The 12,609-nt window shown below is 36.3% G+C and overlaps 2 protein-coding genes across 2 annotated transcripts in view; one reads left to right on the forward strand and one right to left on the reverse strand.

The window, feature by feature from the left end:
• Window positions 1-12,609, forward strand: part of LOC139811707 (ester hydrolase C11orf54 homolog) — a 203,145-nt gene that overhangs the window by 149,248 nt on the left and 41,288 nt on the right. The window contains exons 4-5 of the mRNA XM_071776058.1: window positions 248-323; window positions 5,336-5,511. Of these exons, the coding sequence (XP_071632159.1) occupies window positions 5,501-5,511 (11 nt within the window). The 5' untranslated portion in view covers window positions 248-323; window positions 5,336-5,500. The remainder of the gene's footprint in view (window positions 1-247; window positions 324-5,335; window positions 5,512-12,609) is intronic.
• The window catches only part of LOC139811705 (uncharacterized), a 42,016-nt gene that overhangs the window by 9,616 nt on the left and 19,791 nt on the right, over window positions 1-12,609 (reverse strand). The window contains exons 6-19 of the mRNA XM_071776054.1: window positions 12,278-12,556; window positions 11,743-12,137; window positions 10,352-10,479; window positions 10,010-10,136; window positions 8,265-8,404; window positions 7,022-7,220; window positions 6,424-6,576; window positions 2,891-3,196; window positions 2,141-2,285; window positions 1,660-1,817; window positions 1,375-1,561; window positions 1,035-1,188; window positions 760-883; window positions 157-305 (exon numbers count right to left, since the gene is read on the reverse strand). Coding sequence (XP_071632155.1) covers window positions 157-305; window positions 760-883; window positions 1,035-1,188; window positions 1,375-1,561; window positions 1,660-1,817; window positions 2,141-2,285; window positions 2,891-3,196; window positions 6,424-6,576; window positions 7,022-7,220; window positions 8,265-8,404; window positions 10,010-10,136; window positions 10,352-10,479; window positions 11,743-12,137; window positions 12,278-12,556 — 2,644 coding nt within the window. The remainder of the gene's footprint in view (window positions 1-156; window positions 306-759; window positions 884-1,034; window positions 1,189-1,374; window positions 1,562-1,659; window positions 1,818-2,140; window positions 2,286-2,890; window positions 3,197-6,423; window positions 6,577-7,021; window positions 7,221-8,264; window positions 8,405-10,009; window positions 10,137-10,351; window positions 10,480-11,742; window positions 12,138-12,277; window positions 12,557-12,609) is intronic.

Genomic DNA, 12,609 nt, shown 5'->3' on the forward strand with positions numbered 1-12,609 from the left:
ATTAGGCTTGAGTAACAATGTATACTTTAGTTTTATAAAATACAATCAAAAGTAATTCTCGATTTGCTATATACGTAACATTTTTACCATCTGTTGAGTATACACAAATAAAGTATTTTAATTGTTTTAAATAAATTGCTTAAGTAATAAATTTACTTGGCATGCATCTTTTCCGCCATTCTCATAGCCAGCGCAGATCATCCCATCGGTGACGTTTAATTCTTTATGCGCTAACCATGTGTTGCAGAGTTGTCGAGGCAGAATAGGAACTACAACCTCGTTTACGGCTGGCTCATATTCAGAGGCTGGAATAAAGCAATAAGGTAATAATTAAACTTAATTTTCACTCTGCTCAAAGAATTACGTATGAAACAGGGGTAGAATTTTCCGGGGATTGCTATAAAGTGTATAATTTTTCGTTACCGATTTTTTTGGGAACCGGTATCTTTTTGGAAATCGATTACGAAATTTTTCAGAGAGAGAGAGAGAGAAAGAGAGAGAGAGAGAGAGAGAGAGAGAGAGAGAGAGAGAGAGAGAGAGAGAGAGAGACTATTTGCGTGTTTTATTACATATGTCCTCCGGGGCGAAGCCCGGGTAACCAGCTAGTATAATTATATACAAAAAAAAATTTTTTCTAGAATGTTATATTAACTTGTTATATATTATTAAGTACTACTGTTTATTTTACACATATCATAGATTAATATTGCAAGTAAATATTTTGAAAGCAACATCTTTTTATGTATGAATAATGCTTACAATCGGTATCATTTTTCTTGCCCCATCCAATAACGGTACAATATGTATTGGGTGTAAGATCAATGTCAGCAGTTGGTAAGCACACCGGTCTCAGGTGTTCGTGATACTGAACCGGCCTCTCAAGCTACAATACGAGCATATAATATTACTTGAAAAATTTAAAACAGCATCCAACTTTGAACAAGAATCATGATTTTACAGTATACGATAGGTACACGTTAAACGGAAGATTCAAATATTTCGCACAATAATAATTAAATTGAAAATGTATTTACTTGGAACAATGCGACATCATTGTCATGAGCAACACCCAGGTTGTAATACGGGTGAGGTATGACTCTTTTTACTTTCATTTTTTGACCGAGATAAGTGTGAGAAAGTCTCCTAGTAATGCCAAGTTGTATCGTCCAACCGGACACCTCTGAATAACTGAAATCATCGGTGTGTTAATCGGTGTATCAGAGAATCAATTCATATTTGAGATTCTCCGTTAGGTGTTATTAATAATTCGCTGTTCAAATAATATTTTAAGCAACATTTCCCTTACATATAAGTGTAAAGAATTTGTTAATAATAAAAAATGGTATTTTGCAACGTTACGCATAAATCACTTACTTTCCAACACAATGAGACGCGGTCAACACCCATTGATCGGCAATAAGGACTCCGGCACAGTAGAAGATTTGTTCTGGACCACCGAGAAGGGCTGCAAGAAACGGCCAATCACCGGGGGCTGACTCCACACCACCCACTATTCGCTTCACCCTCGCCCTTTCGTATACGGAACGTCTGCGGCCGCAAGCTGTAGCAGAATCGATCATCACGTGTCAAAGAAATCCCGGAAAAACTTTAGAAAATTTTAATTCAACGATTTCCTTATACAGTTTTCCGATAATTTACCATATTTGACGCAAGTAAGTTTGACCGTGGGATAAGGCTCTCGATCCTTGATGCATTTTTGAAATTGCTTCAGCAAACTAAGACTTTTGGTATGATATCCAGAACTTTTCGGCTTCATTGTTGTTACGTCGTTGATCCATTTAGATCCGTTTGAAGCTCTAAGAATGGAATCACGTTTATCGTTTTAACAATTTTTCGTACGTGGTATTTTTTTTATTCAAGGAGATGACAGAATATTGTTGATGTTGATGAAGGCGTAAAATTAATAAGTTAAAATCAATTATGTACATAAATATGTCAACGCATTTCTTTTGAAATATGTGATAGCTTGAATGTATAAATAAAGATTAATGAAAATTTATAAAGTTGTCACGACTTGTAAAGATATCGATTTATTGCGATTACGAATGGCATGTTTCGATCGTTATGTAATATTCATATTTTACATCATTCAAACGACGTATTAAGAGAGATAACTTACGTGTACCCCAACATAGCGCAAACCTCTTGCGGCGACGTTGTCGCCTCCCAGTGTGAGACACACGCCGGCATAAATTTGCCCATTTCAGCATGATACACTTCCAGACGGCCCTCGCCGACGTCCCCGTTCCTCTCGCTTAATTTCACTAAAAATGAGATGCAGTATGGGACTTGAAATCTGAGAATCATTTAGGCTCACAATCGAAAATTAATTTAAATCAATTAAAGTTAAAATTAATATTTTAAAGTTTTTTTTTTAATTATTTAGATATACTGTATTATCGATATGTTAATTTATTCGTCTATTACTGGATTACATGTTTCGAGATAGCGTTGAATAAGCAAAGACATTTTATTATTTGAAACCGTAAAAAGAGATAAAAATAGAATTACTTTTTATTGTAACCGAGATTTTTCTTACAAACTTGTCAGCAACATTTTAAAATATAAAAGAGTTCTAGCAATTATCAATCGATTAAAAATACAGTCACAGAATATAAAATAGAAAAAAGGAAAAAAAAAAGATGATATACTAACAGCATTAATTAACACATCAGTCTAATTTAAAATAATCTTATTAATTTAATAACATTATTAGCGAAGCAAACATGTCACGCTCTTGTTTTAATGAAATGTTATTTGTACTGTTCTCATTAGTACTGTTATTAAATTAACAGAATTATTTTTAATTAGACTGCTATTAAGTAACGTTGTCGATATATTATTCTTTCTCGTGTATGAATTTACTTACGGCAATATCGCTCGTCCTGCCCCCAAGGACAATCCATGACTCCATCACAGATATGACTGGCCGACATGCATCTTTTTTCGCCGCAGTGTAATGAAGACTTCGTAGAAAGGGTATTTTTGTTCGAAGGTCCTTTGATTATCTTGCCAAACGTGGAGGACGTCGACGCCGACATCGGAGACGACGTGCTGGAATTGCAGTTCCCGCATCCGATTTCGTCGCTGTGATCCAAGCAATCGAGATGACCATCGCATCGCCAATCGAACGGAATGCACCTTGTGCCATCGCACTGAAAGCCACTGGTGCACACTGTATAAATGAATCGTAGCGAAATGGAGATCAGATGCTTTCTAGCAATCGATGCAATATAGTCTATATACTGTAAAAAGAAAGTACATAAAATTACATGAACAACAAGTGTAAATATCCACACGAGTTATAAAGTGTACACACTGTGTTCGTGCAATTTTATATGCTTTTTACAGTGTATGTTACATATTATTAATTAATTAATTATTTATTTATTTTAATTATTGAAGGTGTAATGAGTAATAATTATTTAGAATCCTATTCAATTAATTAATTTCAATAAATATTAATTAAATTTCTATAGTATGTATCAAATGAGGTAAATGGTAATAGCCTAGGAGGATTAGTTGAGCGAGATTTTAATTGCAAATGAAACATTTGCTATTATTTACATTAAATTGAGAATAAATGAAAATAGCAGTATAACAAGAGATATTTACTTTGAGAAAGGAACGTGTAAGATAATGGAAAGTGTAAGATAATCCGGATCAGTATGCCAAAAATTACGCGCGCGGAAATATATTATTACCTATATATTAATATCTCTTATTAACATTATCGACACTCTCTGTCGTAACATATCCTATCTTTCGCAATATGTCTTCTTCTACGATGGACACGATCGATCCTGCGCTTGCGGTTCGATACTTTCACACATATATGCGTCAAGCGCGATATGTACACATGCATCAAGCGCGACTCAATAAAGCTGCTTGACGCCGCAGATGGGCCGTCATACGATAGTTTAATATGGATTTTGCAATTAAGATTCCATCAGCGGTGACACATGCGATAGCTCGGGTACACAAAATCGCGATATGGCTCCCGCATGTGCGAACACGTATGCGTACATACAGGGTGTCGCTGAACCTCTTTTGTAATTACACAACATGCACAGATGTTGCTGCCTTCAGTGTTTCAACTGCACACGTGATGTACTGGATAATATAGAAATACCCTTTGACGAAGGTTTCCTACTGTACGAATATTGGTGCTTTCACGTGCCAGGTCATGTTATAATAATCTCAAGAAGCTAAATCCGCTTGCGAAACATTCAGAAAATTCCATCCGGATATTATTGAACATTGTTAAACGAACAAAATTAACATTATTGAACAAACACAGCCAACACGGTTACGTAGATTGCTATATAGCAGAATTACCTTTGAAGAGAGCTAGTAAAACCAGCAAATCGAATTGGAAGTTATCGCCGCCGAGGGACGAAGCGAAAGCTTCAAAAGAAAAATGCGGAAAGAAAGAAAATCGAGAAACAACCAATCGAAATCTTGGAGAATGTGTTGAATTTTCCCGATTGAGTGGACTTAGTAATTACAGCGCAATTCAATCTTAATTAACCATGGACGGATGAATCTCTCTCTCTCTCTCTCTCTCTCTCTCTCTCTCTCTCTCTCTCTCTTTATCAGCTGGTGCGATTTACCTATCGCGAATTAAATTCACTATACCAGACGAGGGACGAGTACTTCCGATCAATCCTGTCACCACGCCTGTCGCCGCGATTTACGTAATATTTGCTTTGGAAATTGCAGGGCGCGCGTGTACGGTCGTTTAATTCTCTCTTCTCTCATCGCGCGAACCATTCCACGAGATTTTAAGCGAGCCGTTATCGTGCTCGTTATGCATATGACGTGCACGTGACTATCTTTTAAATTCAGTGCATAGCGCTTCAAAAACTTCTAGGATATTCCTTTCGTTATATCAATCCTTAAACACTTATGTCATGATTTATTCCTAATAAACTGAAACTACTTAAAAATAGAGAAAAGAGAACACACATGTTTAAACGCTTTCTTTGTCATAAATAGCTTGTTATTTGTTTTACAATTAATCACTACAAGTAGCTATTATTATCATCACTATTTGACATAGAAGAACGAGCTTTTTGTATCGTTCGTCGTACTATACTATACTATAAATTAAAAAAATTATTATGTGTACATAATTCCTTTATTTAATTATTAATTTAATTTAAAAGAATAATAAAAATAAATAGTACATTTACCATATCTATACCATATAATAAACTGTCTGTATATCTTGATTTGATTTTTGTTTTTAATAAGAGAAAGTTTCTATTGCAATACCAAGATCATCGAAATAATATGTATTAAATTTCCACAGGAAGGAAAGTTTCGAAGGGCGAGCCAACCGATCGATCGGATTCAGGAAATTTCACGAGAGAAAGCCAAACGACAATAGGAAATAGAACATAAACGAGAAAGGAAGACAAAGGGAGAGAAATACTAAGCGTAAACAGAGTCCGAGATATCAAAGGAAGAATGAACAATGGACATCAAGTTAGTCAACAATTAGTTCCGTTTTGTGATCGCATTCTATATTTAACGTCCGCCCGCGAATCGGTGTGGAACAAAAGGACAGAAAACTCATAAATAATATTGCGTCCCACAATATTTCGCGCAAAGGCACACAAAACCGTATTGTGCAACGGAATCTTAGTGTTGGTGTATAATGATAAACGCTGCTTAATCTCTTGTTGGCATTCCGTTGGCAATGAGATAAATCTTATAAGAAATTATTTGAATATAAAATGTTTATGTATTATTATTTTTAATCTGAAATTGTTTAATAATTATTATTATAAAAATAATAAACGATACACAAAAGTTACTTCTCAGCACATGAACAATATTCCGCCGTGGAGAGTAGCCAAGAATAACATACGAATTTTTTTCAATCGTAGAATTGTTCAAACGTTACTCTTTAAATTCATTAAAGAGTATTAAGGACCGTCTACAATAGCCGTAAGAGTATGTAGTAAGACGTAAGCAGTAAGCTACTGAGTAATGGGATTTTTACAATTCCCAGAATAATTGACTGTGGTTGGTCAATAGCTCTTACGGCTATTGTAGACGGTCCTTTAGAGCATTAAAAAAAATGAAAGGCTCATTTTTCAATGTTACATATCCTTTGTATCATCCAACTGCTTCAAAGAGATTATTATAATTTTACAATTGTCCAGTTTAGGATAATTGGAGTACCCGTTTTTATTCGTGATAAGCTCATTTCTGTTATACCTATCAAGTTAATTAAATAATATATTGTCTTTTTTGTGCATTAATAAAAAAAACTATAGCATATTCTTGATCAATCTAATAGAAAATTTAATTAAACGTTGAAAATGAGACAATAGAAAGACACAACGGAATAAACTGTGCGGAAACAGCGCAGGACTATATAGTGTCACTTACCCGGTTTCTCGGCTTTTCTTGCCGCTTCGATCACTTCATAGTGCCCGATACACTCCTGGATAGTCAGATCGTCCGGGAAAAGTTCGCAATCCAAATAATTCGGAAGAGACAAGCCGAAAACTTTGAGAAAAAAACCGCAGCGTCGTTCGGTTTCTGAAATTAATCGAAAAGAAATTCGCCATTTGATTAGGACCGAAATATCAGGCTTGTGTTATACAAGGTTTAAGGAAATGTAGCAGTTTAGCGGCGCAAAATCCAATATATGGATTTTACCATATATGTTAAACAGTTTACAGGATGAACAGTGCAATCAAACGCTATTAAGATCCACGGGTATTAACCATTACTGTTAATGCATCTATTGCGGCTTACGTTTGTAATTTACGGTTTGTCGGGCAATAACGATGCACGTATTGATCCATATTTTGATAACAAGTGAATTATATTACATAAAAGTGTGAAAGAGATTAGGATGTTGCATTAACATATTACGAGAGAATTGAAATAATTGTAAAAAAATAAAAATAAAAATTCCAAAGTAATTAACTAAAAATAAAAGAGATTCTAAATTAAATGATAACAAATAATTTATACTTACGAAGGCAAAGACTTTGACAGGGACGTACGACGTTGCCTTGAGGCCCGCATTTCGGCACGAAAAGACTGCACAAGAATAGAGCAGCCAGTTCGTAACATCTGACGTCAACGATAGCGTCGTAAAGTTCTAGCTCGTGCTGGGCGTCCCGCTGTCCGAAATTGCCCATAAAATTTGGAAACACAGTATAATTGTACGGAACCTGCGAATTGAAATTGTGGTTATGCATAAAAAATTATGTCTCAAAATCACGTTATCAGTGTAAATCGCGCTTTGTGTACATCAAGCGAAACATTTTCTGCACAAAAGAATCAAGCAAGAGTATTAATTTAAAGAGAGCAATTTGTATCTGAAATTTAAGACTATGGTATAAATAGAATAATGAAAATTAATTGATTGAGAGATATTCTTGAGAACATTTTATGCCTTGATCTTTCTCATCGATAGAAATCCACTTGAGGATATTTATTTTGAAATCAATCAAAACATTTTCACCGAAGAATATATGCAAGGTTTTCGGAAGTTCATCCGATTTTCCACTTAAATTCTCTAATGATAACACCGTCTCGCGATCTTCTCGCCGTTGTTCAAGCTCATTCGTACTCAGACATGTACGTATTCAGAAAAATTCAGAACGCACGGCTGCACAGTGAGTGCCTTATGAATTTTAAAGCACACATTGTTCAAGCACGAGCCATCGAAATAAAGGGGAAAAAGTGAGTGGAAAATGTATTCAGAGGCGCGGACGCATCGAAATTACGATCGTCGACGGCTGCTTCTAATGTCCGTGAGGACGCAGAAGGGAGAAAGTAACGTTGTCACTCTTACTCGTCGGTATTCCGACGCCGAGGGCAAGTGGCACGATTACGATGCTGCATACCGGAGCGAATTCCGGTGTGCCGCCCCACGCGCGCACACACATTCCGCGCGTACAAAATTATTTTAAATTCTCGGAAAGCGACCAAGCCTCTTTCGAGAAAAGCGTAATATGTATTACGCTTTTCTGTACCTCTTATTCGCGATAATACATATTAACAAGCCGCTAAAATGTGTCGAATGTTTCGAGGACACGGATTCGCATTAATTCCAGAGGCCCTCTTTCCCTTTATAACATCATACATTTTAGCAACTGGGCATTCTACATGAAATATGATAAACTAAATATTTTACATTCGGTTCATATCAACTTTTCACGTCGACTCGTGTGACAATAAATGAATTTTTATAATTGGAGTGCAATTGTTACCTTGTTCTCGCAGAAAGTCACAATAATGGGCAGACATATTCCCGGAGCTGGATTCCTGTCCTCGAACATGAAACGCGTTTCAGGTATCGGGATCAGAGCCGTGTATATGGTTCTATTCTCCAATTGGAAGTCAGGATACGCTAGTTAATGAAAAAAATATGGACATTGATACGAGAAAGATTCATTAATGATGTCGTGTACCACCATCGGTGAAAGTGTCGCCATTTATTTTCGATAAAAATTTATTTTATCGTTGATTGAATCACCGAAACATAAGTTAAATCATTTGTCATGCTCGCTGGATAGATTTGTCGCATTCGAGTCAAGAAGTATTAATATACCTCCGTGTTGAAAACAGTCACGTTTCGGGTGTCTGAACGGGGCAGACGGGATGTGTACGTTGCGAACTTTTGTAATTATTAACGTGTCAACCGCAGACACGCGGCACCACGATGCACGTAATATTGTCACCCGATACTTCAAATTAAGGATTGAAAAGGGTAAAAAATGTAATATTATACATACCGACATTTTATAATTGTCTATTACATGTTACATATTGAAATAAAAACCAATTGGTATGAATATTATGATCGACATCGGGGTATGAATCTTTCGATATATTATATAGCTGCAGTATTATAAATTGAAGCTTTTATTTGTTGTAATGTTACTCGCAATTTATATTTTAAAAGAGAGATTAAGAGAGGTAAAGTGTATATAAATTTAGAACTTTAACTTTAATTATTTTAATTAATCATATTATTATGTGCGTTAATTTATATGAATGTTATTTTTTTCTTGTAATCTCTCTCATAAAATGTACATCGGGAATACTACGAATATGATCGATTTATTAATAACGACATTCAGTAATGTAATGACAGTAAAATGCCGGAATACCAGTATTAATTGAAAAATTATGTACATGTGCTATGACAATTTCGGTTATATATAACGTTACATATTTGAAGTACTATTCACAATACCGGTATAATTAAAAGTTTTCGACATCACGTTTTATAAAAATAAAAGTATGCACGATATGTAATTGCTAAATTTATTTTGGTATTCAATCTCTGCTTTAAATCGTGATATAAATCCACCATCTTACTAACATGAATATTGATATAACCTGTCGACTGCAAATTCAATGTGCTTGAGATATTTATTTGATGTAAAATTAAAAAAATTTAAGATTTTAAAGACATGGAAAGAGCTCTGCGAGACATGTTTTTCGTTTGTTGCCGAGATAATGTTGACATTCGGAATCAAGTGGACTACTAGAACTCACGGCGCTATTGATCTTTCGGTCTCGCGAAGCTCGTTGTTGCACATGCACGCATATTAAAGCGTTCGAGGGCTTAACAAGCGTGTTTATTCCGGTCAAATATCACGCGTTGTTATTTGCATTGCGATGTTTCTCAACCTCACTTGCATTATTTATGCCAGAAAAACAACCGCACTTTTTATTACTTGCATATATTTCGATGGTATTAACATTTTCGATTCTTTTGAGGCCTGGTTCCACCAACATCGCTTAACTTTAATCTTAGCTTAACTCATTTTTATTCTCTTTCTAAAGGGCACAGTTAGAAGAGTGAGTTAAGCTAAGGTTAAAGCGACGTTGGTAGAACCGGGCCTAAATTTTGACAACGTCAGTTTAAACCGATCGTTGGATATTGCGCCGTATTGCATCGAAAACAATTCAATTGCAATTAGAGCGAGAAAATTACGCCACTCACTTTTGAAGTATGCGGCTAAACCGCCGGCAATGGCCAGGAGGGCAACGGCGTTAAGCAGAACCTGCACAAATCTGAAGCGTAGTCTTCCCGTAGTCACGTAGTGGCTGCCAGTCATGTCCCTGATTATCTGAGCAGACACATAAAGCATTCAGAATACGTGCTTTCGCAAAGTGCACGTCGTAACAAATAAAAAAATGTCAAATGCGACACGAAGATAAATCTATGTACACGTGAAATGTAAATGTCTATAATTTTATACGATACGGGAACACTTAAGGAGGGCCTCATATTTTTGCCCCTTTGTTTGTGCTGACGAAAATGACGTTACATTTAAGCGCTTACTTTATGATGCAAGGAGCTGTTATTCCCAGCATGCATCCTGACGATGGTCTGCAAACTGGCCGGCGTGCTTGTCGACTTCGTTATCGGTCTGCCAGCTGAGTTATCAGGCTCTGATACTAAGGCTCTGTCTAGAAGGCGATAAAGGCCGATTATCGATTTTTTTTGTTGTCAATTTGTCGATAAGTTGCGACCTTCTTTCAAGATACAAATTTTACCAATCGAAAAACGGGGAGTCCACGAGTTGAAGTTTTTATGGATGAATTTCGCGATGGGAAACTTCTTACTTCTTATTCCTCTCGGATAAACTACTTTATCGATAACACAGCGACGAGAGAGCAAGAGAGAAAAAGAAAACAAGATGACGCTTTATAGGACAGAAAAAGCTTTCCTCGTCTCGTCTCAGTTGTCGCGTTTTGCCTTGGCGTTTATTTGTCGCTTTCAAGAAAATACCTTGAGCTTCTCGAGAGAAACGGAATATAAAGAAGAAATTTCAATTTGTGAGATGTATCCTGTTATCATGAAGTACGTCATAAAACACGCCTCCCTTATATTTTAATCCTTTGTAATCTGATTTAATTTTCATAGATAAACCGATATTATAAGTGTTACGTTCTCATTTTAATATTATCGCCATTTATTTGATGGAATTTTATTGAAATTCCCTAAAGATATAGTTCGCTAACTAATCATGGACTGCGTTGAATATTTGAAGAACTATGCGGAGTATTGTCGCAAAGCGGGAGAAAGGGGGCACTATATCATGCCGTTTACCAGCAAGGAACACTGTGTTACACAAAGCTATAAATTTATTGGCTATATATTATCTTAGAAGATATTATCTTAGATGTTTTAGATAAGACGTAGCCAATAAAATGACTTTGTGTAACACAGTGTTCCTTGCTGGAAAACGGCCCATATTTATCTTGACACAGAAGCGTGATAGCTTAAAGGATAATCCCTGAGGGTCGCAAGAAAGTATCATAAGCAAAAAATTCTATCGAGAAAATCTTTTATTAAAGAATGAAATCCAAAAATATAGAATTAATCGAATTTTTTTGCCAAAAATTACAAGAAGATTAATTTCAGTACAAGAAGACGAAATATTTATTCATAAATTGTTCATTAAATAAATCAAGTTCATTAAATAAAATTGGATATTTATGCACTATTTAAAATTCATAGCTCGAAAACTGGATATATCACTTGATCTTATTCTCCACATTCGAGAGAATGATCTTTTTATTACACATTTAAAACGCATTTAAGTTTTTTTTCTGAAGCAGAAATTGCAATCAACGACTGTTCTTCTAGTATACTTCTGTTAGTTCTTCGCTAATAATAACACCTCTTAAGACAACCATCCGATAAGCTTTGGCGAAGTTAGAACATACCTGGGACTTTCCCGTGCTTGTGAGGCAGAAGGGGGGCTTCCATTGTCTTGCTGGTGTAGCTGGGCGAGCTGGTTTGACTGAAACTGTCTGAGGAAACGTTGCTGTCCTGCCGGACGCTGATAGGTTTCGGTACGGGACTCTGACAAATCGCGCTCAGGGGTGGTGGTAGATTCGTCTGCGTTGCTTTCGGCAATTTCTCGAGTTTCTCACCGCCGCCGCCGCCACCACCGACTCGCTCCTTTCTCAGATTATGCTGAAGAATATTCCTAGCCCTCTCCATGTCACTCTCGTATTTGTTTCGCATTACTGGGTGCTGCTGTTGCTGTTCTAAAGCTCTTTGCTCGCCGTGGTAACGTTTGTCAAGTTCATGCGGGATTCCTTCTAGGTCCTCGTATCTAAACGTAAACGAATTACGCGTTTGTATTTACTACGGGGTTAATTAATCCGTTTACGAGCGCTTTCAAACGAGAAATATGAAATTCTGAATTGACGTTCGACGAAATTAAGGAGGAAGTTACGTGGAGGCATGTTGTACCTGGGTGGCTTGTCCTTGCTTATTCGTCTTTCCATCTCTTGACGTCGACGATAATCATCGTCTTCGTGCAAACGCCTCTCTAGATTCTTCGAAGCCGCCTGCAACTCCTCGAACTTCGATCGTCGCTCACGGCCGGAAGTCAAAATCGTTGCGTACTTTAATTCATCTTTTTGAAAAATCTCTCTTCGCGATAACATCATTTCTTCCCTGGGCTTGCTTTCGGACGATTCTCTCTGCTCGCAGCTGCCATTCTCTTTCGTAAATTTTGATATTTGTTGTCTACATGAAAAAAAGACAACTCCTTGTGAGCATCAAAGTTAAAATCATATTAT

Source organism: Temnothorax longispinosus, chromosome 4 (assembly GCF_030848805.1).
Source record: "Temnothorax longispinosus isolate EJ_2023e chromosome 4, Tlon_JGU_v1, whole genome shotgun sequence".
Classification (NCBI taxonomy): domain Eukaryota; kingdom Metazoa; phylum Arthropoda; class Insecta; order Hymenoptera; family Formicidae; genus Temnothorax; species Temnothorax longispinosus.